Genomic DNA, 26,428 nt, shown 5'->3' with positions numbered 1-26,428 from the left:
ACCCCAAATTGAATTCCGCTGTTCTATTAAAGATTGCAACATACATTCAGCGATTGGATCATCTCTAACAAATCAAGAGTATCAAAATTGATAAGGTCATGTGGCTCTTGGCTCTGGCCCAAACCGTCAGTTTCTGGGACCAATCAGAACATGTTCGCATTCTAGAAATTGTAGGAGAAGGAGGCAAAACCAGACTCCTCGTGGAGAACATCAGTTTGGCTAGAGTGATGTGGATGGGTAGCCAGGCAAGAGCCACACGAACACATTGTTAATACACACAAAAACAGAAGTCAGTCAGTAGTAGTTTATTTTTTCTTTAAGAAATACAAAATAAGAGAAACTAAATAGAAGCTTCTAGACTGTTGTTCCAGAAAAACAATGTGTTTTACACAACCAAACATACCTACAGTAGAAGATGCTGAAATACTGTTCATCGCTGGAACCGGCGATAGACTTAGAACAGAGAACCAGGTTATCAACAATCACTTTGAAGCACGAGAATAGAATGATATAGCACTGGAAAAGGAAACAAATAGGAATGTAAAGAAATCAGGAAAGTCAAACACTGATGTGATTCCAACTAAGGACCATTAGGTTAACTGGGATCAAAATGTCTGTGTGTCTCAAAATCACAGTGAGATCATAGAGTTTTGGGACACGCTTTCTTTCTTTACAATAATACAGTACTGCTGTGAATTTATTCCATTAAAAATGTAGCATTACTGAAAGAGCTGACTGACAAAAAAACATGAGGCTTTTAAAAAAATCTGCCTAGAAACAAATGCTAAGGAAAATAAACATTTTCTGAAACAAACCTTGTAGTCAAGTATGAATGGTACCAAGTTCAATACCGACATTCTTAAATTTTTTTTTCTTTCTTACAAAACAGTAAAATCTATCTTCACAAATGTTCAAGTGCCTCAGAAATGTGCAACAAAAAGTGTTTAAAGACAATCAAGCTAAAATTAGAGAACTTTCAAATAAACCACATTTTTTAAACAAAATCTAGTCAAAGCCAAACCAACTTGGAAAGTTCTTCGTACTTTCTCTCCTCCATTCAACATTTCCTTTAAATTAAAACGACAATGAAAAACTCAACATACAATTAAGTTTTGTAAAAAAAACTCTAACAATTATATGCAGTTCTGATAGTCTTTTCTTGATATAAATCCCTTGATCAGATTATCCTGTAAAGTCTAGATGCTGTAGGTTAAAGTTTGAAGAGTGTCACACACAGCCATGGAAGTGTTCAGTACAACCTTTTCCTGTTCCAAACCTTCCTGGTATTCCCAGAAAGAATATTAGATGGGAACGTCGGTCAGTATTCCTGGAAGGCTTTTATTCCTAGGAATGTGTCCAGACCTCATTGGCCCAGGTGTGGTTGTGTCGGAGCCAGCGGCGTGCGGTGTGTATGTCGACCGTGAACAGCTGTTCCTGACAGGAGTTGACCGCTGTATAGTGGACGGTCAGTTTAGGGTTGGGGACGATCGCTGCCGAGAGGAGGCGACTGCCTGCCGCCAAGTACTCACTCTCACTGTCTCCTGTTCTGTAGAGGGAGAGAGAACCATTAGTATGTAGAGTCAACTGCCAGTACTTTTAGTCTCCAGTCCTAAAGGAAAACGCATGTGCACACACACACACACACACACAAACACACACACACACACACCTCTTGAGTGTGATGATGATGGACTGTGGTGTGCCTGTTGTGTTGAGGATGGTTGTAGCATTGAGGGTGAGGACCATCTCAAAGGCCAAAGCTATCTCCATCTCCCCCAGGGAACAGGGAACGGTCAGTGCTAGAGAGCCTGGCACGGACTTCACACCAGGGTAATAGCCCAGACACAGGGCCTCTGAAACACACACGTCACTCTCAAACTACAGTGTTCCCTAATAAAAAATACCACTCTTATTTTTGATAGATAATAAAACATGGTTATCTAGTGAGTAACAGACTCACGTTTGAATAGAGCTCTAGCCCGTAGCCAGATGTTCTGCTTGCCCAGTTTGTGCAGCAGAGTGTGCAGCAGAGGAGGGTCCACAGCCAGGCTCTTAGACAACATGAAACCCAGCGTGTCTGAGGCCACAGTCACAGTCTGTCTGTCGACACATGACTTGAGGTGACCGTTGAACAGACAGCCGTATATGGAGATGTCTGCTAGGTCTGGGAGAGGGTCACACACACGGTTGGTAACATCATAAATAAATGTGTAACGTACTGGTACCTCTTGGGCCAGATACACTACCAGTCAAAAGTTTTAGAACACCTACTCATTCAAGGGTTTTTATTTTCTACATTGTAGAATAATAGTGAAGATATCAAAACCATGAAGTAACACATGGAATCATGTAGTAACCAACAACAAAAAAGTGTTAAATCAAAATAGATTTTATATTTGAGATTCTTCAAAGTAGCCACCCGTTGCCTTGATGACAGCTTTGCACACTTGACATTCTCTCAACCAGCTTCATGAGGTAGTCACCTGGAATGCATTTCAATTAACAGGTATGCCATGTTAAAAGTTAATTTATTTCCTTAATGCGTTTGAGCCAATCACTTGTGTTGTGACAAGGTAGGGGTGGTATACAGAAGATAGCCCTATTTGGTAAAAGTCCAAGTAAGCAAAGAGAAAACGACAGTCCATTACTAAGACATGAACATCAGTCAATATGAAAAATTTCAAGAACTTTGAAAGTGCAGACGCAAAAACCATCAAGCGCTATGATGAAACTGGCTCTCATGAGGACCGCCACAGGAAAGGAAGACCCAGAGTTACCTCTGCTGCAGAGGACAAGTTCATTAGAGTTACCAGCCTCAGAAATTACAGCCCAAATAAATGTGTCAGAGTTTAAGTAACAGACAACATCAACTGTTCAGAGGAGACGGTGTCAAATTGCTGCAAAGAAACCACTACTAAAGGACACCAATAAGAAGAGACTTGCTTGGTCCAAGAAACACAAGCAATGGACATTAGACCGGTGGATATTTTTCCTTTGGTCTAGAGTCCCAATAGGAGATTTTTGGTGCCAACTGCCAAAAAAGATGCGGTGTGGGTGAACGGATGATCTCTGCATGTGTATTTCCCCACCGTAAAGCATGGAGGAGGAGGTGTTATGGTGTGGGGGTGTTCTGCTGGTGACACTGTCTGATTTACCAGCATGCTACCACAGCATTCTGCAGCGATACACCATCCCATCTGGTTTGCTTTTAGTAGGACTATCATTTGTCAACAGGACAATGACCCAACACACCTCCAGCCTGTGTAAGGGCTATTTGACCAAGGAGAGTGATGAGTGCTGCATGAGATGACCTGGCCTCCACAATCACCCGACCTCAACCCAAATGAGATATTTTGGGATGAGTTGGACCGCAGAGTGAAGGAAAAGCAGCCAAGTGCTCAGCATATGTGGGAACTCCTTCAAGACTGTTGGAAAAGCATTCCAGGTGAAGTTGGTTGAGAGAATGCCAAGAGTGCAAAGCTGTCAAGGCAAAGGGTGGCTATTTGAAGAATGTCAAATATATTTTGATCTTTAAAACACTTATTTGGTTACTAGATGATTTCATATGTGTTATTTCATAGTTGATGTCTTCACTATTATTCTACAATGTAGAAAATAGTCAAAATAAAAACCCTTGAATGAGTAGGTGTTCTAAAACTTACCAGTAGTGTAGGTTGGTGAGACAGTTGGGGTGTGCGTGTGTGTGTGTGTGTGTGTGTGTGTGTGTGTGTGTGTGTGTGTGTGTGTACCTGCAGGTTCCTTAAGACCAGGCAGGTTAGTGAGGACCTCCAGTGTGTCTCTGTGGGATGTCATCTCAGCCAGTCGAACCAGAACCGTTGTCCTCTCCGCTACGTCCTCCACCGAACACGGCCACACACACGAACTCAGGAACCACTCGTTATCTACAAGACACACCAGAGGTCTGAAATATCAAACACACGCCTTGTTCCATCGCTTGAACCTTGGTTACCTGTGTGTGTTACATGTTTACCTTGGGGTGTGTGAGTGTGAGACAGTGCATTCGTTACCTCGGAGTGTGTTGAGTGCCCCCTCTACACTGTCACTCCTGAGGAAGAGTTCTGTAGCTATTGTGATCAGGCGACAGCGAGAAGCTCCATCCTCGTTACCGAACAGTCCCTTCATAGTGGAGTAGTTTACCTTTAACCTGGATAACACATCCACCAGCCTCCGGCCCTTCAAACACAGAGAACACATACCACCTGCATCAGACTCGCATACACACCAATATTACAGACCACATTAGCTACACCAGCCTTTGATCCAGAGGGTGAGAGAGAAACACACAGTTACCTTGGCCCATTGTTGCGTCTTGTGGTATCTGAACATCAGAGAGACTCCTATTCTCCCCAGGAAGCTCTTGATCAGACCATCATCCCAGTCCTCTGTCTCCTGGTACACTGGAACAGAGAAGACAACTAACTACTGAAGAAAAATATAAAAACGCAACAATTAACAATTTTACTGAGTTACAGTTCATAAGGAAAATCAGTCAATTGAAATCATTACATTAGGCCCTAATCTATGGATTTCACATGACTGGGAAGGGGCGCAGCCATGGGTTGGCATAGGCCCACCCACTTGGGAGCCAGGCCCAGCCAATTAGAATAAGTTTTTCCCCACAAAAGGGCTTTTTTTACAGACAGAAATTCTCCTTAGTTTCATCAGCTGTCTGGCTGGTCTCAAGACAATCACGCTGGTGAAGAAGCCAGATGTGGAGGTCCTGGGCTGGCGTGGTTACTCGTGGTCTGCGGTTGTGGGACCAGTTCGACGTACTGGAAAATCTCTAAAACAACGTTGGAGGCAGCTTGTATAGAGAAATTAACATTCAATTCTATGGAAACAGCTCTGGTAGACATTCCTGCAGTCAGCATGACAATTGCACGCACCCTCAAAACTTGAGACATCTGTGGCATTGTGCCGTGTTAAAATTGTACATTTTAAAGTGGCCTTTTATTGTCCCCAGCACAAGGTGCACCTGTGTAATGATCATGCTTTTTAATCAGCTTCTTGATATGCCACACCTGTCAGGTGGATGGATTATCTTCTATGCCAAATGTTCACTAACAGGGATGTAATGTTCACACCAAGTGGAGAAATCCATTTTTTGTGCATTTGGAACATTTCTGGGATGTTTTATTTCAGCTCATAAAACCAACACTGCATGTTGTGTTTATATTTTTGTTCAGTATAATATCATCCCAGTCCCAGGTCTCCTGGTACACTGGAACAGAGACAACAAACTAATACATCCTTATTCATTATCGATGCTCAAAGATCTGTCTCTGTAGTGTCTCACCTGTCTCAGTGAAGGAGGCGAAGGGCAGGGCCAGTCTGTCTTTGTCCCCCTCGAGCAGCGCTATGGCAACGCAGCCGCTGAAGTGCTGTAAGTCGATAAGGCTTCTGTGGGAGTGGCATATGGAGCGGAAGACAACACCCAACCTCCCCCAGTCCTCCTGCTGGGAACACAACTACAGGGAGGGAGGGAGGGAAAGGAAGGAAGGAGAGAGAAGTGCCAAAATGATTACATTTAGATCAAACAAGCAACAGAACTAGGAGAGAGAAAAATAGCTCACCTCCACGAGAGCATGGGCCAGACTCAGCGCTTCAGGAGTCGGCGCTTCAGTGTTCATCGACCTGGAGTGATGGACAAGTCAAACAGCCAATCAACCAACACCAATGACAAGATAAAACCTGGGCTGCGTTCAGTACGAAAAAACGATGTGCAATGTTAAAATCATCAGAAACGGTACTGTATGACCAAGTTCAATAACAGTATGATTATATGGCGGCCTAGAGATTGTATAATGCACGAGTTTTGCCATTTCTAATGGCCACACCCATATTGATCAGCCTAGCATCCTGTCCAGAGGGTGTACTTGTACAACAAACGGTGTCATGCTACAGAAACAGGAGATCTTCTCCTATGAGCCGAAGGCTACTTAGTTTATATTGATCTTGCGACACCTCGCCACACCCCACCAAACATGCCTCAAAGGCTTTTGAAGAGCGGTGCACACCGTTTTGGGGAAACGTGGCGTTCAGTACAAACCATCACGCAACGTAGTATCGAAGTGAACGCACCCATGGGTTTCTCAGCCAGTCCCAAAACAGGCTTGGGTTGCCAGGTACAGGACTGACCCGAAGGTGTGTGTAAGAGACTCACCTGTGGTTGCCAGGTTTAGTTGTGTAATTCTCAGGTGAGTCTGTTGGGTGGTATTGTGGCGACTGAAGGAACATGTGTAGGACACGCTCACATTGGTCCACATTTAACCCCAAGCCTGCATCCACCATCTGAACTCACACCATTTAGATCAGCAGGGTCACACTCTTTACTTAAAAGAAATAAAACTGACAAACAACAAGTCAGCTTCAGTGCACACACACCAGAGGAGGCTGGTGGGAGGAGCTATAGGAGGAAAGGCTCATTGTAATGGCTGGAATAAATGGAATGAAGTAAAACATGGTTTCTATACCTTTGATACCATTCAATTTATTCCATTCCAGCCATTACAATGAGCCTTTCCTCCCTATAGCCTATCACACAATCCTCCACTGACAAGACAGACACATACACCTTAGTACCTTAGAGGTGAGTTGAATGAGTTCAGGTAAGACGGATTGGTCTTTCTCCCCCACATAGTCGAACAGAGCCAGGAGAAACGCTGGACTGGGCTAGATGGGGGAGAGGGACAGTCAAATAATACCCATTTGCTTTGCTGACCACTAGGGGTGTAACGGTACACGCATTAGTACTGAACCGTTCCCGCACGGGGACCTTGGTTCGCACACGAATGAATATATAAAAACAATCTACTAAAACACTAGGCCTATAGGCTATGCCTACGCTGCATTGTGTGCCATTGCCTCAAGTAACTGAGCTGAAAAACATTTGTAGGCCATTGTTAAAACTAGAGCCTATACGCACATAATATAAATGATCATCTTAACTGGCACATTCCTTTTGTGAAGCGCTGCCGGGAACTAGTACTGTACGACGGCGAGTGGTGGGGTGGGGGGGGGGGGGGGGTCGATCCTCCATCATAGTTTAAATCTCCAGTTTGGGAACATTGTGGCTTCACAGTAGATTACAACGGCCATGGACAGAGAGTTGCTGATAAAACGGTAACAGTATGTCACCACTGCTCAACGCGACTAGCCTATGCAGAGTGGCGCGTGTAGATTGTCGGCCAATCACAAGTAATCAAAACGGCACTATAGTCAGAGCCTCCGCGTGTGGCAAAGCAAGTAAGAAGATTACGTAAACAAAGTTGTTGACTTACATGAAACTATTACGCTACAAATGACAGAGTCAACAGGTAGGCTGCTACTTAATCTAAATGGAGGTGTTATTTGTAACTGTAGGACAGGGAGAAAGCACATGCAGCCACAATTAGCCTAGCTAGCTAAATTAGCCAACTTGCTTTCTCAGTTTGAAGCAGCACAGACAGGTACTACTTAATCATATTGGATGATAAATAAGCTCAAAGTTATTTTACTAGCATGACTCAGCTTGGTTGGTTGCTCTCCCTCCTCCTCGCTCCCTGTGTCACTGACAGTACACACACAGCAAGGCCCCTCCGTCACCTGCTACAGCGCTTCTCCCTCTCACATTACCACCTCTGGTTATTAAAGTAGCTTACAAATGTACTGGATCCGACCAGGTCTATGCAGAACTGGCCTAGTTGTCCTTGGGTCTTTTCGGAACGGGACTCTATCATTTTTATTTATTTATGCATGCATATTGGGTCCGGGTGGGAAATCCCCAGGTCCATGAAGACCTCTACTTGAGAGGCCCAACATAATAATCCCTGTCACAACAGACAACCAAATCAAACTTCGCCACATGCTCCAAATACAAGAGGTGTGGACTTTACTGTGAAATGCTTACTTACGAGCCCTTTTCCAACAATGCAGAGTTAAAGTAAGAAAAATTATATATTTTTTTTTTACAGAAATAGTAACACAAAATTACAATGAGGCTATATACAAGGAGTATCGGCACCGAGTCAATGTGCAGGGGTACGAGGTAGTTGAGGTAATATGTACATGTAGGTAGGGGTAAAAGTGACTACGCAATCAGGATAGATAAACAGAGTAGCAGCAGTGTGTGTGTGTGTGTAGTGTGTGTGTGTTCGTACCAGTATGTTGTGGGCAGTGCTGACGTGCAGCACCGTGATGATGTCAGACAGAAAGCCAGCTTTGAGCAGAGCGGCCAGGAGAGAATTCAGGACCAGCGGGGTGTGGTAGACACCTGGAGGACTGGACTGGTAGTACGACGTAAACACTGACACTGAAGGGAGAGATGGACGTGTGAAAGGAGAGAGAAGGGACACGGCCCGTAAGCAGGAGAGTGAAGCGTGTCAAAGAACGATCCATCTGTGTTGTTCATGCATCTACCTCAGTCAGATATGTCTGAGGAGCGATCAGCACTAGAATTTAATCAAAACACACACTGACCTGCCCTCTGCAGACAGACAGGGTTGGAAGACCTGACGAACCTCAGCACCGTCTCCACACAAAACTAGAAGAAAATAAAACGCATGAAATAGTCAAGACATAACACTCAGCAATCTTCACATGGAAAGAATTCACAAGTCAACCAATAGACACCATCATATCCATTAATCCTTCCACTTGGTATGAACATTACTATCAAAGCTCAAGTTCTTAACCACAAGCAGAGGGTGCTCTTACATCAGCAGTGCTACCAATTTGGACTACAGCTCAATTTATTTTCCATAGCTAAATGTTTTTGCTACGGTGCACCCTAATGAAGAGGACCCAGGTGATTGTTGGAGGCAGTAGCAGCCTACCCTCTCGTCTCCTCTCTTGGGCACATGGAGGAACCAACAGGTCTTATGGAAACAGTCCGACATGCTGAAATAGTACTTGCAATACTGAGGGAGGAGAGGGAATGGAGGAGGGAGGAAGAGAACGGAGGAGAGGAGGAGGGAATTCATCAAATCTTTTTTTAATTTTTATTATGGATAACTAGGACAATTCACAAAAGTATATTTGTATAAAGACAAATATGAGAAGTAGTTTTAATATGAGAGGTAGTTACACTGTCAAATTGTCTTTGAGGGCCGGTGTCTGCTGCCGCTGGGTCTTTACATGAGGTTGGATATCCTGTGGAACACACGAGTCAGTTCTCTCTGCTTTCTCAACGGCTTCACATCAAAGCTGTACAGATACAAGTTTTCATGATGTATTGTGGATGTTGTGTCTTCCCCCTCACCGTTGCACCAGGAGTCTCCAGTCATCAGATAAGGCAGTGTGCTCTTAAATGAGTTCAGAGACTGGATGGCCTGGGCCCTGCAACACAACCTATCATCATTCTCCTTCACCTCTGAACCATCATCACCACCACTACCCTTCTCAACCATCATCACCTCTCTGATAGAAGTGCAGTGGTATGAAAGGAATGAAGTCTTGATGAACAGTACCATTGCAGAAAGAGCAGTAGAGGTGTAGTGTTGGTCTGAGTAGGCCTACATGGTGTATTGTGTTAGTCAGGGTAACAGTCAGATACCTCTCAGAGATCTCTGCCTTCATAGGGCTGTAGTTGTAGTCAGTTCCACCCTGCTCAAACACACAATACAGCAATGTCACAATTGAACTTATTCAAAAGCAGTTTGTTTCCTGAATTGACCCCAATCATGGGTTATGCTATGAGCACCTCTCCCTCTGCATATATAGATAGATCTGTAAATTGTAGATCCTCACCGTACTGCAAGTCAGCTTATACTACATATTCTGTATGCTGACTATGTCTAATCTGTTAGTACAATGTCTACTGCTGGCAGCACCTATTCACTGAGGCAAATTCTGGGTATTGGTAAATGTACTTGGTGAATAAAGTGATTGTGATGCTATGAGGTGACCTGGTCTGGATGTAATGCGTGGACAGTAGGGGGCCAGCTGTTGCTGTGGACCAGGGCGGGCTTAGGGTTGGAGCTGGCTACAGGTCTCCAAGATCGTCCTGCACTCTCCTCATCTAAACACAACACACACATTACAACAGGTTTACACTATCATCTCATATTAAAAGGTTTGACCGACAAAAAGAGATTTAGCAGAATTTCACACTAGTTGGTTTTCAGTCTTTCCATAGTTTATATTGTGACTGTGTGTGTGTGTACACCTTTAAAGTGGATAATTCTTCTCTGGTCGGTCTTAGAACCAGGAGGCCCATCTGTTCCCGTGGTGGAGCTATAAGACAAAAGAGGGAGCGCATTTTCAAAGTCCTGTATAAGAGGTAGCTAACAAAGTCAAACTTAAAACGATCATACCTTTTCTCAGTGGCCCATGAGGGACCTGCACCCGTGAGTAGTAGGGCTCTCCCTGCCCCAATGGTGGTCCTGGTTCTAGGGTCCCTTCTTCTCCTGGTTGACCCCCGCATAGGGTCACGGTCCTGAGGCATGCTGCCAAACAGCTCTGGGTCATCCAGGAGAACATCCACAAGCAAGATGTCCTGCTCATAGGCTGTGAACTCATCCAAGAGGTCAGCTTTGGAGTCACTAGCCAGCTTGACCTTTGACCCTGCCCTGACTTCTACTTCTTGGTGTTGAGTGTGTGACCGGGAAGAGGGAGGAGTGCCGGCTTCCTGGTTCTCAGACGTGACCTTAGTACAGGAGGTGGACTGATTAAGGTGATCGACATCATCAGTACAGGGCTGGGTTCTAACAGGCTCTAGTGTCCCATCTCCAGAAGACTGCGATTGCCCCTCTTCACCACATGTACCATCATCATCAGTGGAGGTTGCCTGGGCCTGTGCTCCAACACCTACTGCAGTGGACAACTTCTCTTTCTGATCTACAAAGTCATCATCCTCTTCTGAGTAGCTCTGTGTCTGCAGCATTAGGCGTGTTATGCACAGCATTGGTGTTTGACCTCCAAGAATCCCAGGGGCGAGGTTACTGATCGTGGCCACCACAGCCTCTCCCTCTTTGGGCTTGCCGAGCAACGAGCCCCCCTGTGTGCTCTTCTGCTCTGGACGCTGCTGCTCCTGCTTCTCTGGACTGGAGGACTCACTGCCTGGTAAAACCAAAACCTTCAGTTGTCCACTCGCAGCCACCTCTCCTTTCATTTCATCTCCCTCTCTTCTCTGTACCTCCACTCCCTCTGCCTTTCTTTTTTCTTGAGACAGAAGTAAGGAGCTGGATGAGAGAAAGGAGGATTCAGCTGAAAGACAGGAGAAATCTGGTGGAAGAGGGGACGACTCTGCTGAGTGAAACGAGTCTGAGTGAGACGTGTCTGTCTTACTGTCCACAGCTGACGGGAAGGAGGTTGCATTGAACATAGCCTCACCTTCATCCTTCCTCCGAGGGGAGGAGGGAGTAGGAGAGGAGGAGGGAGTAGGAGAGGAGGGTGGTGGGGATGTCTCTATGTTTTGGGATGCAGATGAGAACAGCAGAAAGGCGGCGGTGGCTGTGTCTATGTCACTACCGAAGCCTATAGGAGGGGGGGTGGAGGCTGTCTCACCGCCGCCACTGACTTTAGGTGGAGGGAAGGTTGAGACAGAGTCCGTTTTGGGTGGAGAGAGGCAAGAAACGGTGTCTGTGTCAGTTTGAGAAAGGCTGGAGGAAACAGAAAGTACTGTATCAGTTTCACTGTGGTTTTTGGGTGGGGTGAGGAGGGTGGAGATGGTGGGAGCTTTAGGTGGAGGGGAGATGGAAGCTTTGTTGCGATGGAGACCCCTAGTTCTGAGTTGGGACTGTGGCTTCTTGTGACACAGGGGGTGGGATAGGTACACCTTTCTTGAAGTGTCAGGACAGAGTGAACACTGGGTCACGCTCTCATCCTCTTCTCCTCCTCCTATTCTACTGCTCATGTCTTTCTCTTCCATCATGTTTCCCTCTCCCTCGTCTCCGTCTCCATCTCCCTTCATCCCATTCCTATGAGCATTGACCTGGTAGCTTGTCTGTGGAGTGTATTCAGAGTTTGTACAGTGAGAGGGGAGAACTCGGTTTCTCTCAGCCCTCACCAGTGAGTCTCCATTTCCGTTCACCAAGGCTCCATTAACACAGCCCACAGCTGATGACTCAGACTCCGCTGGGGGTGTCAGTGTTCCATTAGCGTTGAGCACTGATGATGTCACAGAGAGTGACTGTGCAGAATCAGGTTTGGGGAAGGGCCAGGAGAGGTAGGTGCGTGCACATGACAGGTGCAGCCTCTTCATGTAGGCCACCACTCTACGACAGGAGAACAGGTCTTGGTCCTCAGTGTCAGAGGGGGGGTCTACGCCCACTCCGTCCTCCATGGACCAGGGAGACAGCGTCCCGTTGGCAGGGGACTCCAGAGACTTGTCACCTCCCCCGGGCCCTCCCCTCCAGCCTCCATCCTGCGTCACCGAGTGGTGTGATCTCACAGGAGCATCTGTAGCGTTGCTATGACTACGACTGACATGACTTGTGTGTAAATGCGGCGGGACATCACATGGCATCTCAGACCACGTCCCACTGTCTTCGAGGGAAGCCATAGCTATCCCAGGATCCAGTTCTGGTTCACTTGGACTAGATTGTTTTTGCTCCATTATGTCTCCGTGGACATAACCCAATTTCATCCGCTTAGCGACTGGCTTTCCTGTTTCTACGTCATCCCTTCCTGTTCCAGAGTCTTCAAGAACGCCTCTGTCATGCGTTCCAGCCCCGCTTGACCCCCTGCTCACCTGCTGCTTACCTAGTGAGAGACAAGCAAAACCATTGGTGGAGGCTTCAGACATCCTGCCCTCCGAGGCAGCGAGAGATGCAGAACGATTTGACTCAGTCAATCCGTGCTCCCCCGTGTGCATGCACTGATGAATTTCAGTCGGCATCAGAAGCTGACCACTCTTCCCACACTGAGAAGAGTGATGCGACTTCTTTCTACTAAGGCACTCCCCGGTCGTCTCACTCCCATGGCTCCCTCCGCTGCGACAACTAGGCCCTAACAGACTAACTTCTCTCCGATAGTCCCACTTGAAACAATGCACTACTTTGGAAGTCAGGAGCTGGGCCGGCAGCAGGCAGGAAAAGCACCCAACCGAGACGTCACATACTTGAGCTACATCGCAGAGCTTGACCTTGGGGTACCTCCCTATCCAGATCACCAGCTTCTTGGGGGCCTTAATGGTGGAGGTGAAATTTTTCCTGGTTTTAACCCTGACCTTAGGCTGCTCAAGCCCTACTACTCTGCTGAGGACGCTGGCCCTGCCTCTGCCTGTCACTCCAACTGGCTCAACCCTGGTCAGCTTCCTTCTCATAGGGGGCATGTATTTCATTTCTCCACACAGGGCGCAGCACAAGGTTTTGACCACTCTCCTGACTGACCGCTGTGGACAGGATGGCGAGCTGATGGGGGGTTTGGGGCGATGGCGTGTAACAATGGGACTCCTATCAATATCTGGAAGCGGAGATGAACACCGTCAGTTGATCTAAGTTATTTTAAGCTAACTATGGATGTATCTCAATAGTTTCAACTGGCTTCCTCTCCTTCTCCTCTCCTTCATTTAACCTCACTAGAATATTTAGAATAGTGGACGCCTACCAGGAAAAGGCCTACACTTGTCCAGTTTTTTTTTACATCAGTGCAGATGAAGGGAAGGAGATGAGGGGGGGAAAAGGGAAGGAAAGGAGACGAGGAAGTCAATTACCACTATTGAGTTGCAACCTATAAACTAAGTAGTCTGAAAATGCATCTAGTTCAACCAATGACATATAAACCCTGGATTGCTGATGCTATGTATTAGCCATTGAGAGGCTTTAAAGTAACCAGTTGGCCATATTGGCACTCTCCAGGAGAAGCAGTCCTCCATAGGAATGAATGGAACTATATTAATTCAATTAAATGTTTCAAGGTCAAAATTCCATGTATTAAGTATTTCTGTTGTAGTGGGGACAGTAACATTAGTACTCTAAAAAAAATATAACTTTTGTTTTATGTTTAGCTCACATATAATTTTAAAGTATGCATTAAGGTGTAATAGAATAAACGTGTCAAAAACGTAGACATTGTAGAGTTGTGCCAAGATGGCTGCGCGGTGGCTTCAATACAGCGCCCCCTGTCAGTCTTCCAGGGTTTATACACAGACTTCAACTCATTTTACCATAAATAACGTGGAGATTAATTGGAATCTAGCGTACATCAGTTACAATCAATTTAAATCAGGCTCAAACGTCATAAAAGTTAACTAAATCGCTTTTCATGGGTTGATAAAAGCTGAATTACCCCTACAGACTTCTCAATGCATTAATACAAATTCATGCAACGTTAAAGCTGTCTAGCCAGTTAGCCATGTGAATTAAATGCCTGCTAGTCATCAACGGTCTCCTGGCAAGCAAGAAATGCAGACTGCATGGAGCACAGCATTCATAACGTAATTTTGGTCGACAAGGTAACACATTTCAGAAGCAACAGCTAACTGACTTGCCTCAACGGTGACGTTTCATTCATTGCCACGTTGCGGCAAGTGGAGTTAGCGCCAGAGTGAACGGTACTGATTACAAGCCAGCTAGCTAGCTTAAATGCTAGTGGGCTAGCTAGCTATACCTAGCATGTTGAGGCAGGCTAGCTTGCATACGAAACCAGTCTATCACATTATCAATGCAGTGCTCCATTCAAAACGATTGTAAAAAAAAATGTATCTTACTTGAAATCCCATTAAGTAGGGAGAATGCCCTTTTTACGGCGTGGCCAGCATCCCCTTCGGTAGATTCTGCACCTGCACTTGTAGCGGACGTTGCAGATCGTAAGTTCAAACTTTCCTTCCCTCCCTTGCGCTTTCGCAAGTTTCAAAGCTGCACTCACCCGGTTAATTTGCGGCAATATTGGTTCTTTTTGGTGACTGAGCTGGAGACTGCTTGTCTGACTAAACAAGAGACGTTCCTCTTGCGCTCTATTGATCGTGTTCTTCTCAGCACAGATTTTCTAGTTCTCTTGGCCAATGTCCCGCACGCTCTCACTCTGGACTTCACCGATAGATCGCTCTCTATGTAATAAGAAACGTGCCTAGAGTTTTTACCCTTGGAAATTGCTTGGTTAAAAGTATTGATTTTGTCAGTCAGTTCGTTGGAGCCCTCACTGCCAAAGGACACCGCGAACTGCAGCCTGCAACATAATTCTTTCTTATGCCCCGCTGTCACCCCATTCCGCCCAGTTGCAGATTTACTTATTGTGTGAGGTCCCCCAACTTTAGCCTGGACATATTTGTTTCTACTATATGGCCCATGTACTTTAACCTCAAAGTCATTCCCAGTGCTCAAATACCCATTGTATTTAAAATAATTTATGTTGGACAGCTCCATACCTTCACATTCAGTCAATGGTGGTGACCTCTGTTCCCCACTGTCTGCTGGCACCGCAGTTGTTTTTCCGACAGCTGTCTCACTCGCAAGGTGCCCCTTTTCTGTCCCCAAGTATGGGGGGAAATCATCATTTTCGGATTTCAAAACGGATGATTCAGTGTTCCCCAAAACAGAATCATCCTTCGTTTTCACTCCGCTGTTTTCCTCGTTTTGTGAAGAGCATTCCAGAGTGTTCCTGCCGCGGTTAGGATCGCCATGTGTCTCGCCGGTTGGCGAGTACAACACTTTGAATGTCCGTCTCCGTCTGGGCACGCTTGGCAGTCCATTATTGCCTTCAACTTTCAGCACGCTTCGATTTAATTTGACCCTCCTCGTAGATGGGAGCATGGTCGCATTTCAGAGCTGTTTTATCAGCCAACACGAAAAAGATTTAATTTGAACCGTTTTTTCTTTACTTTTTTCTGTCAATGCGTTATTAGTTTGATCAACCTTGCTGAAAAAATCTGTTCTAAAGCTAACTTTGAAAGAAAATGTAAACCAAAAGTGGCACTTCCCACGAATAAAATAAACTTAAGTTTAACTTAGGCCACGGGAAACACAATGCATGGGCTATAAGTATTTTGTCGGATGATAAATAAATAACACAAATGTCAAATTCAGACTAGCTGGCTAATAGGCGAAAATCGCTCGATGCTAAGTGATAAGAATGTCACCGAAATTAGTAGCCCTACACGTTTTGTTTACACAACTTATTGTTACAAACAACTGTGGTTTTAAACGTTGTCGTTAATTGAAAACGTTGTGTCGAGCCTGTCCAGGCTAGCTCTCCCTGCCTCATTCCCATTTAAATCACACCTGCTGAGGCTATCCGACTGGGCATGCGCAGAGCCACGAACGTCCGACCGCTCGAATTTCATTTGTTGTCAAACTTAACATCCATTTTCTTAGATACTGTATCTTAGGCTACATTTTTCATTTAGTCTATAGTATCAGAGAAAGTCAAACATAATGAATAATTCAACATATAGGCTATGAGTTTGAATGCTGAGCATGATCCCATTCTTGTTGATCCCAAAAGTTGTCGATGGATGCAGGTTAAAGCCCCAAACCAGAGAAGCTACTAGAACTATGCCTTATACACCTCACATAGATTACATGGCTACAGATACAAAATGGACACAACACAGGACTAAAATTCAATACATCTTTATTGTCCATGAAAGGCAGTTGACAAGATCATTGGAAAACATAACAATAGCACTATGCCGAGATCTGTATATAATGACGAGATGCTCATGTCTCCGCCATAACAATACTTCGATTTTTGACAAATGTTGGCGAGAGCTAAACTTCTCGCTTCGGCTCTTCCTCTCTGTACTAGGATATCAGAAGCAGACAATTACATTCTTTAATCATTATGTCAAATCAAAGTGTATTGGCCACGTGCACAGGGTACAGTGAAATGCTTGTTTGCTAACTTTCCTTAACAATGCAGTACAATAACAATATCAATACAAAAGTCCCAAAATTACAAGTAGTAATAAAAAGTAGAAGAAAAAATTGTAATAAAAACAATTATGAGAAGTATGTAGGCTACATAATACAATATATACAGTAGCCTATGATTGAGATAAAAATAAAGACGGTTTAATACAAGTAGTAAAGTGAGTAAAGGGACTTGGTATAGCAGTTTAAATAAATAGTAATAATAAGTTGTAACAGCAGTGCTGAATGTGTGTGAGTGTGTATGTGTGTCTAGCAGGCCAGATAAAGGCCAGGTTGTGCTAGATTGTGTCACATGAACCTTGTGTCCTCATTGACCTTTTGATTATTGTCTAGTCGTGTGGTCGAGTGCTGCAAGGAAAGACCTATTTAAGCTGCAGCTGTGTTCATAGTCAATTTACACACAGCCTACGGGCCATCTGCAACACCCTACCTACACTACCATTCCATTACATATAATCACAACATACATTATACAACACCAGAGGTCAGGGATAGAGAAAGTCCCTTGTGTTGGGAAGTAGGCTCCGCCCTCTTCACTGCAGAGGTTACTGGTGAAAGGTATTTGACATATGTATTTAACCCAGCTCTGGAAGTCAGGTTTGAGGGGTCGTAGGTGAGAGGTCAAGGAGAGACCCTGGTGTTGGGAAGTAGCCGGTCTCATCACCACAGCGGCCTGATTCACAACACCAGCTGCCCCGCCCTACCAGACCTGACCAGTAGATGGTGGTCCAACTGCTCCGCCGTACCAGACCTGACCAGTAGATGGTGGTCCAGCTGCCCCGCCCTACCAGACCTGACCAGTAGATGGTGCTCCAACTGCCCCGCCCTACCAGACCTGACCAGTAGATGGTGGTCCAACTGCTCCGCCCTACCAGACCTGACCAGTAGATGGTGCGCCAACTGCCCCGCCCTACCAGACCTGACCAGTAGATGGTGCGCCAAATGCCCCGCCCTACCAGACCTGACCAGTAGATGGTGCGCCAACTGCCCCGCCCTACCAGACCTGACCAGTAGATGGTGCGCCAAATGCCCCGCCCTACCAGACCTGACCAATAGATGGTGCGCCAAATGCCCCGCCCTACCAGACCTGACCAGTAGATGGTGCTCCAACACCAAACAAAGTGGTCTTCTGTCCCGAGGGGAAGGGAGAAGAAAAGAGGGACATACAGATAGATGATTGAGAGAAAAAGTGTAAAGGGACCACTAAGTTCCCTATAAGCTCTAATATGATTGCAACATGGAGAGAGAGAGAATGAGAGATGGAGAGTGAGAGATAGAGAGGGAGAGAGAATAAAAGAGAGAATAAGAGAGAGTGAGAGACAGAGAGATAAAAGAAAGAGCGAGAGATACACAGAAAGAGCGGGAGAGATGAGCCTTCCTAGCTCCTCTCACAGCCAGGGAGGATCCTGGGAGATTCTGCTGCATCTCGTTAACTGACAGGCTTTTACCCACAACCCCTTGCTCTACTGCCATCACATTTTGAGGCCTGACACGACACCCATCGCTCCCTATGCAGATTTTATAATCAGGGTGTGTGTGGGGGGGAGAGAGGTTAGGGGAATATATAAGCTTTTACTTTGCATTTCAAATGATTGGGGATTAGTACTCGTATGAGATAAATGGGAAGAGAGAGAGTCAGCTCAAAGTCACAAGTCAGTCAGTCACTCGTCTTACTGTAGTTGACTTTCATGCACGGTTTCTAATCTCATGTCTTAAAGGAATCGGAAAAGCGAAGCAGACGTTTTTGGCGTATGGCAAAAAAACGTAAGTTCTCTAAAGCCTCCATAAATGTTGTTTCATCTTTACATTCTCCTCTCTATGTCTCTCTCTTTCTCGAGAACTTCTCAAACTCTGTCTCTGTCTACCATGAGGTCCCTAGTATTTTTGGGTTGTAAACTGAGGGGTCTTGGTGCTTTATAAATGTTATGGTTTTAAAGAGCCTGTCAAAGAGCCTTCACATATTATAACTAGGGCCCAGAGCTTTTTTTTGGTCAGGTCAAGTGACTTTAATTTAGAGCCATAGAGTTGCAGGATATTGCAGAGTATCACCATTAGAAAGACCATGTTAATGATGAGTTTGGGTTTCCATACATCTCTACTCTGATCTCAGGAAGCAGAATCAATCATGGAACTTGGCCTGCCAGGAAGACAGAATGATCAAACATATACCAACATGGAAATACCTTCAATGAATCCAGAATAACAAAAAGTAAAGATGAAAGATGCTGCATGCAGTGGAGGCTGCTGAGGGGAGGACGGCTCATAATAATGGCTGGAACGGAGCAAATGGAATGACATCAAACACGTGGAAACCATGTGTTTGATGTATTTGATACCATTCCACTGATTCCGCACCAGTCATTACCACGAGCCCGTCCTCCCCAATTAAGGTTCCACCAACCTCCTGTGGCTGCCTGCTGTCTGGTCATATGAGCTCAGTAGAAAGAGAGGGAGAGTTTATAGACAGACAGAGTAACTGCAGCTGTCTCAGTGGGAAATACACTGTAATGATCGCTCACACACCCTCTAACCAGGGACTGAGAGAGGAAATTTGAGTGCTTGTGTGTGTGTTTTTAATATTATGTAAAAATGGAGACTTTCCCTCTGCATTCCCTTTACTGTATTGTATCATATCATATTGCATACTGTATTCTATTTAATTACATTAAGTTTAATTAAATGTCATTCAATTCCATTTGATTCTATACCTGGCCAGTGTAGAGCTGGAGAGAAATGGAACGGACAAGGAACAGTTCTAGAAATCACCCTGGATTCCAAATTCTAGGGTTGTTATAGAATTCCTTAAATAGCCCTTTCTTCCACATCCTATATGGTTGCCATGGCATCCAGCATCCAGCCTCCAGCTTTAAGAGAGCGCCCACAAGCTTTTAGAAATGTGGACCTGTACTGTATAGATTCACACCGTTGTCTCTGCATGCAAGAGTGTCTAATAATACTTATAAAATACCCCCATTTGGTTATGATGATGCTGGTGGTGGTGATGATAATGATGATAATGGTTTTATGTATACATTTAGAGAGTATGTAAGTTCTCTCTTTCTCCATCTCTTCCTCCTCACAGTCAGTAGTTCAGTCGGGTGTTGGGGGGGTGAATAGGATATTAACAATGTATAATTTTAGGGTGCATATAGGCAGAGTTTGCCTGGAATATGTGTGTTTGTATTTTCCTCTAATGCCGAGTTTGTCCTGAATATCCCATAAGAACTCTGAGAAAAATACTGTGAGACTTATAGGTGTCAAATCAATTAGTATGAGAGAGAGAGAAACTTCCTGTTATAAAACTCTCCCCCATTAACCTACAGGGAGGTAGCCATCTTGTTTCACCTAGCTCTCATACCGACTGGGTTTGAACCATCTGCACGACACAAAAGTGTGTTAGCCCACTGAGATAAAGCCCTTGGCATAGGTTGTAGGACCTAACACAAGTATTCAGGTCTCAGGCAAGGTTACCCATTGCGCCATAAACAGGAGAGGTGAAAATAATATGGTGGATAGTCAGAGAGTTAGTGGGAAATTAGCTTTGAACTATCCGGTCTGATCCGGTCCTATCCGGTTGTTAGACATTCAGTGAGGATGAAGAAGATGAGACGAGGAGAGGACGACACTTTAGACTATTGAGATGCACTTTGTATTTTCCCTTAAAACAGAGACAGACAGACAGACAGACAGACAGACAGACAGACAGACAGACAGACAGACAGACAGAGACAGGCAGACAGACAGACAGACAGACAGGGTGAATACATTGGGCACACCTCAACACTTATGCAACTGTAGATTGAGTTGGAAAATAAAGATGTCGAAGCTGGGAGCCAGAGAGCCAATCTCAAGTGTGGTTTGTGTGTGTGTGTCAGAGTAGAGGGGGAAGGGCGGTGACTGGATGTGAGTTTCACTCTCAGCTAAAGAGACACACGCGCATGCCCACGCACATACACACAGCTTGATGGCCGACTCATGACCCTATCCCTGCTGTCCTCATGTCCCCTACCGAGAAAACTGGAGAGAGAGAGAGAAATAGAGAGGGTGGGGGAGGGGGGTGGGGGGGTCACATACTAACTAAAGATGAATCTCTATAGGGAACTCACCTCTGTCTGCTCTCTCTCTCTTTCTCCCTCGATCTCTCTCTGCAGTAATAATAGATAGTAATCTAATTGCTCCATTCTATTCAGCCATATTGGAAGAGTCATGAGACGGAGAGGGAAACAGAGAGACATAGAGAGACATAGAAACATAGAGAGACATAAAGAGACATAGAAACATAGAGAGACATAAAGAGACATAGAAACATAGAGAGACATAAAGAGAGCGACAGAAAGAGAGCTAGAGAGAGAGAGATAACGAGAGACATACAGAGAGCGAGAGAGACAGAGAGACATACAGAGAGAGAGAGAGAGACATAGAGAGAAAGAGATTATTTATTTCCTTCCATGCATTATTTAGTCTGGAGGAAGAGGAGTTTAATCAATGAACAAAATCACACCACACACACACACGCGCGAGTTGTGGTAGTGATAAGGTTGGATAGTCATTTTGTTCAGCCCAGGGTTGATTGAGTTTTCCTGATGAACTACTTATAGAAAATGCAGAAGTGGCAGTATTTGCATTCATAGCAAAAACCTTGAATTAATCCAGGCCATTTTGATAATCTGTGGCGTGTGTGTGCTTCAGGGTCTGGTCGAGCCCTACCCTCCGTGTAAGAAAATATAACTAGTATAGCTATATACTGTCTACAACTGTCTAAATACACAATACAGTCCATAGTTAGGCGTTGTGTGATTGTATATAACTGCAATGCATAAATAACCTTTGTGTTCGCATAGAGATTAAGATCAATGTGCCAGAGGAGCACTAACTCTGATGACTCCTTCAGGTGCCAGGAGTGTGTGTGTGTGTGTGTGTGTGTGTGTGTGTGTGTGTGTGTGTGTGTGTGTGTGTGTGTGTGTAAAGCTGTATAAAAAAAACTACTAGTTCAGCTCTTCAGAAAAATCCACTCAGCAGCAGACGGTGTTTTATGGAAATGTACATTGTGTCCCTCAGTTGGTACTTAATGGTTAACAGTGACTATCGTTTTCACAAGAGGTCACTTTTCGATATTTTTAGATATATATTTTGGTTTATATTTTTTATATTATGTAGAAATTGTGCTCCAATATTGAATAAAAAAATGATGTTATATCGAAGTGCCCTTTAATATAGACCACATGGAGAATTCAATACATTTTTATATGAAAGTGCCCAAATTCTGCATTTTGACATGTCCCTCTGTGCACCCTCTGTAACTTCCAGGAATATTTTAACCCATTTAACACTAACATTTCTCCAAGTTTTCACCATGATTGTAACGCCCAAGCTATTTTCTGAAGATTATAATTGATTTAACGTGATTAGTGACTCATTTTAAGGTAAAAAAAAAAAAAAAAAAACCCGTCCCTCATTTTAACATCAACCCTGTTACATGAACTGAACTCTCAATTTTGTGAAACTATTCCTTTTAAAATATTTAATAGTCAAATCATAGTGTTAAAGCAGGTGAGCTGGTTCTACTCTGTTTGGCCATTTTCTGGTGTTTTGTGGTGGAAAACTGAGCGGGTCGATCATAACATGTCATTTTTTGTGTGAAGATTGCATTCAGTTGCTTCTTCCTGTTGCACACAACAACCTAGAGTACCATTTCCCCTGTAACAATGGGATTTATGGCTGATTTAAGAAGAAATTGTCAACCCTGTTACGGTCAACCCTGTTACGGTCAACCCTGTTACTTTATTTGGCACTTAATAGGCACGTACTATAGGCCCATACTATAGTCTTTAAAAAAAAAAAACTTGAGATGGGAAGACATGTTTTTTATTCAGATGAACATGTGCTCTTTATGACAGAATGTTAAAATTAGGTGAAATCAAACGTTTTTTTTCTGACCAAGTTACACATCTCAAAAGGCACCGAATTGGTGGAACGACCAACATGGTAACTCTATTTTCATAGAAAACATAATATCTATACATTATATTGGGATAATGTATTTTAACTTTGCAGTTTTATATTTGGTGAACAGTGGATCTGGTGTTTGAGAGAGATTGAGAGAGAGAGTGAAATGGAGAGAAGAAGAAATACTGGAAACTCCCTGGCTGCCATCACAGACTGTGTGTCTAAACGGCAGCCATTTTACAGGGATGTTCCGGAATGTCAAATAAGGGTAATTGTTGCTTACGACGACAGTTTCCAGTGTTCCCAGCATCATGTACTCAACAACGTCTCAATTGTTTCACACTTCTGTGAGACTGGTACATCTAAAGAAATATACGTACTTTCTATTCATTCTGTAATGACAAAACAAAACTGCCCAGGACTACATATCCAGACAGAACACATGCACACACACACACACACACACACACACACACACACACACATGCACGCACGCACACACACACACACACACGCATGCATGCATGCATACACGTATACACGGACACACGCTTGCATGGACACCCCTTCTTACAGCCACCCTATGCCCTAACGAAGCTTCGCTTTCGACGAGGAGACCGAGGGGAGAAAGGGAGAGAAAGAAAAATAGAAAATGTGTCAATTTATAAGAGAAAGGAGTGGAAAGCTATAGAGAGAAATAGAAAGAGAGAGAAGCACACCTTGGTATTTTTGACTCCATCTTTAAACATAGACTAGGCCTTCTGTCTCTCTCTCTCTCTCTCTTCTCCCTCCCTCTCCCCATCTCTCCTCTCCCTCTCGCTCCCTCTAACCTTCCCTCTGTCTCTCCTCCTCTCTCTCTCCCCCTCCCTCCGTTTCTCTCTCTCTCTGCAGCTATTCTCAGTCCTCAGGAATAGAATCCTATGGAACATAGAATATGGAATTCTGGGAGTCGTCTCAGAATATAGAATATTCTGAAAAGATATTCCCCACTTAGCATCTTTGTTTATAGAATACTTCCTTTCGAAAGATAGCCTATACAGAATATGGAATTATCCTGTTTCTGAAAATAGATCCATGGAATATGGAATACAGAATACTCCCTGCTTTGCTATGTCATTCCCATGACGTTCCCATGACTTTCCCATGTCCAGACACGTTACATATATGTTACACGTTATCTAGTGGTAATATTGATCATACAGTGTGTGATGTGATGTCGGATAGCTAGGATGAACCAAAGGGCGTATAGGGAACGGAGTCAGGAAGATATGGAGAATATGGCAGCGAGATGCATTACTTTCTCTCTCTATTTCTCTTTCTCTATGTTTTTCTCTCTCACGCTCACACACAGAAAACAGACACACACACAGAAAACAGACACACACACACAGAAAACAGACACACACACACACATACTAGCTGATGTTAAACATCTCTTTGTCTGGGTTGATTGCGTAATAATCACAGCGGTCACACACACACACACACACACACACAGACACACACACAGACAGACACACGCACACACACACACACACACACACACACACACACACACACACACAGACACACACACACACACACACGTCTCTTTCCTATTTTTCTATACCCATATATTCCCTGTTCAAACCAACCTTTCACTTCACATTATAACTCTCCTACATATCATTCATGACACCCCTATAAACATGTAGTCTCTACATACTGTATACACCAGAGGAGGCTGGTGGGAGGGCTATAGGAGGAACGGCTCATTGTAATGGCTGGAATAAATGGAACGGTATCAAACCCGAAAGGTTGCTAGATCAAATCCCCGAGCTGACAAGGTACCAATCTGTCCTTCTGCCCCTGAACAAGGCAGTTCCTAGGCCGTCATTGAAAATAAGAATTTGTTCTTAACTGACTTGCCTAGTTAAATAAATTAAAAAATTTAAAATGTATTACATTCCAGCCATTACAATGAGCCCGTCCTCCTATAGCCCTCCCACCAGCCTCCTCTGGTATACCCCTATATACATATACCTCTATATATACCCATATATACATATACCTCTATATATACCCCTATATACATGTACACAATTCATTTCCTAGATGAGCAGTCAACAGAGTTGGGTAAGGAAATCAATTTGACTCAAGAAGGAACCAAACTCAACATGAAACTGAATTTGGTAAACGATTTTGACGATGATGGGACATTTTCCCACCCTTCCATGGCTGTGAGTATACAACTCATATGCACAAACGATGCTTGCACACACTAATAAATGTATTAAAGAGTGGTAGACCAAGCAATTGCTTCACTATAAAGGCAAAGGCCCTGTGTAGGTGTGTGTGTTTGCATGTGTGTGGTTGTGTCCTCAGACTCACCTGGTGATTCCCCTGGAAGTGGTTGTCGTGGCGATGCAGCCTTCTCTAGGGATACACATGTCTCTTCTCTCTCTCTCTCTCTACCTCTCTCTCTGCCTCTCTCTACCTCTCTCTCTACCTCTCTCTGCCTCTCTCTCTCGCTATCCCTTTCTCTTTCTGTGTTGTAGTATGGTATAAGTAGGTACACTAACTCAGAAAGAACTGAGAACTGAACTCTCTCTGTAGCTGCCAATCTCTCTTCTTTTCCTTTTCTCTCTATCTCCCTCCCCCTCTCTTACCTGTCTCTCTCCTTCCCCTTCTACATCCCCTCTCTCCCTTTCTCTATCTCCCTCCCCCTCTCCATCTATTTCTTTCTCTCTCACTCACTCTCCATCTCTCTCAGACAGAACAGAAAGAGACATGGAGGAGAGGTCTTATGCAGGCTGAAGGGCCGTACCATGTTCTACCCTGAGATGGGGGTGTATCGCCCATGAAAGTCCTCAGTCCAAGTTCAGATGAATCCAATGAAACAGATCCAATGAAACAGAACAAACCAAACAATGTCCATGTATAGTCTTCAAAAAGTGGGAAAACACACTCAGAAACACAGATGTATGGTATGGTTAGTAGTTCATTCACCACCTCTCACCACCTCTAACACTCCTCTGTCTGCGACCAGGTGGTCTCTCCCTGGTACTGTCTTCTGATTGGAGGACCAGCTTCCTCCTTCATCAAAATGCAAGATTCCAAGACACACAGAGAGTTAAAGTGTGTGTGTGTGTGTGTGTGTGTGTGAGTGAGTGAGTGAGTGAGTGAGTGAGTGAGTGAGTGAGTGAGTGAGTGAGTGAGTGAGCGTGCTATTGTGTGTCGTCATGTGTGTATCGTACATGCATGTGACGCTAGGCATCGTCGTGGGAGTAGTACAAATGCGAATAGAGTGTCAGTGTCTGTGTGGACATGAGAGGGGCAGACAGAAAAAAAGAGAGAGAGAGAGAGACAAAGAAAGAGAGAGAGAAAGAGAGAGAGAGAGACAAAGAAAGAGAGAGAGAGACAAAGAAAGAGAGAGAGAAAGAAAAAGAGAGCTCCAAGGGACATGCCAGTCAGTTTCTGTCACAACAAGTCTTACAATATTTTCCCTAGAGAAGATAACGACTGACATACTGACCCTCTCTAACAGAGATAGGGAACACACACACACACACAAACACACACACACACAATAGCACAAGGCAGTTGCCAGTGAGAGCTGTGTCTCTGGACAAAATAAATACTGCTGACTCACTATGCTGAGACCGACTGCACACACAGACACGCGCACACAC

The 26,428-nt window shown here is 44.5% G+C and overlaps 1 protein-coding gene across 1 annotated transcript; it reads right to left on the bottom strand.

The window, feature by feature from the left end:
- Window positions 1-290: 290 nt before the first annotated feature.
- On the bottom strand, window positions 291-25,146 carry topaz1 (testis and ovary specific TOPAZ 1). The gene is made up of 20 exons (XM_029732282.1): window positions 25,128-25,146; window positions 10,314-12,702; window positions 10,166-10,233; window positions 9,906-10,018; window positions 9,554-9,603; window positions 9,260-9,336; window positions 9,086-9,150; window positions 8,835-8,918; window positions 8,479-8,542; window positions 8,160-8,311; window positions 6,604-6,693; window positions 6,185-6,312; window positions 5,595-5,655; window positions 5,318-5,489; window positions 4,312-4,418; window positions 4,029-4,194; window positions 3,750-3,902; window positions 1,961-2,164; window positions 1,670-1,853; window positions 291-1,546 (listed from the first exon to the last, which is right to left on the bottom strand). The coding sequence occupies exons 2-20, from the start codon at window positions 12,584-12,586 to the stop codon at window positions 1,345-1,347; spliced, it is 4,413 nt and encodes a 1,470-aa protein (XP_029588142.1). The 5' UTR covers window positions 12,587-12,702; window positions 25,128-25,146; the 3' UTR covers window positions 291-1,344.
- Between the last annotated feature and the right edge of the window lie 1,282 nt (window positions 25,147-26,428).

This window comes from Salmo trutta, chromosome 34 (genome assembly GCF_901001165.1).
Source record: "Salmo trutta chromosome 34, fSalTru1.1, whole genome shotgun sequence".
NCBI classification, from domain to species: domain Eukaryota; kingdom Metazoa; phylum Chordata; class Actinopteri; order Salmoniformes; family Salmonidae; genus Salmo; species Salmo trutta.
The sequence above is the reverse complement of the archived record's forward strand: the minus strand, read 5'-3'. Positions and strand labels throughout refer to the sequence as shown.

Coding starts and splice junctions, on each gene's coding strand:
- topaz1 (XM_029732282.1), bottom strand. CDS start 12,586: ATGAAATTGGGTTATGTCCACGGAGACATAATGGAGCAAAAACAATCT. Junction 10,019..10,165: donor AAGAATTATCCACTTTAAAG/GTGTACACACAC, acceptor TGTTGTGTTTAG/ATGAGGAGAGTGCAGGACGA. Junction 4,419..5,317: donor CGCCTCCTTCACTGAGACAG/GTGAGACACTAC, acceptor TCTCTGTTCCAG/TGTACCAGGAGACAGAGGAC.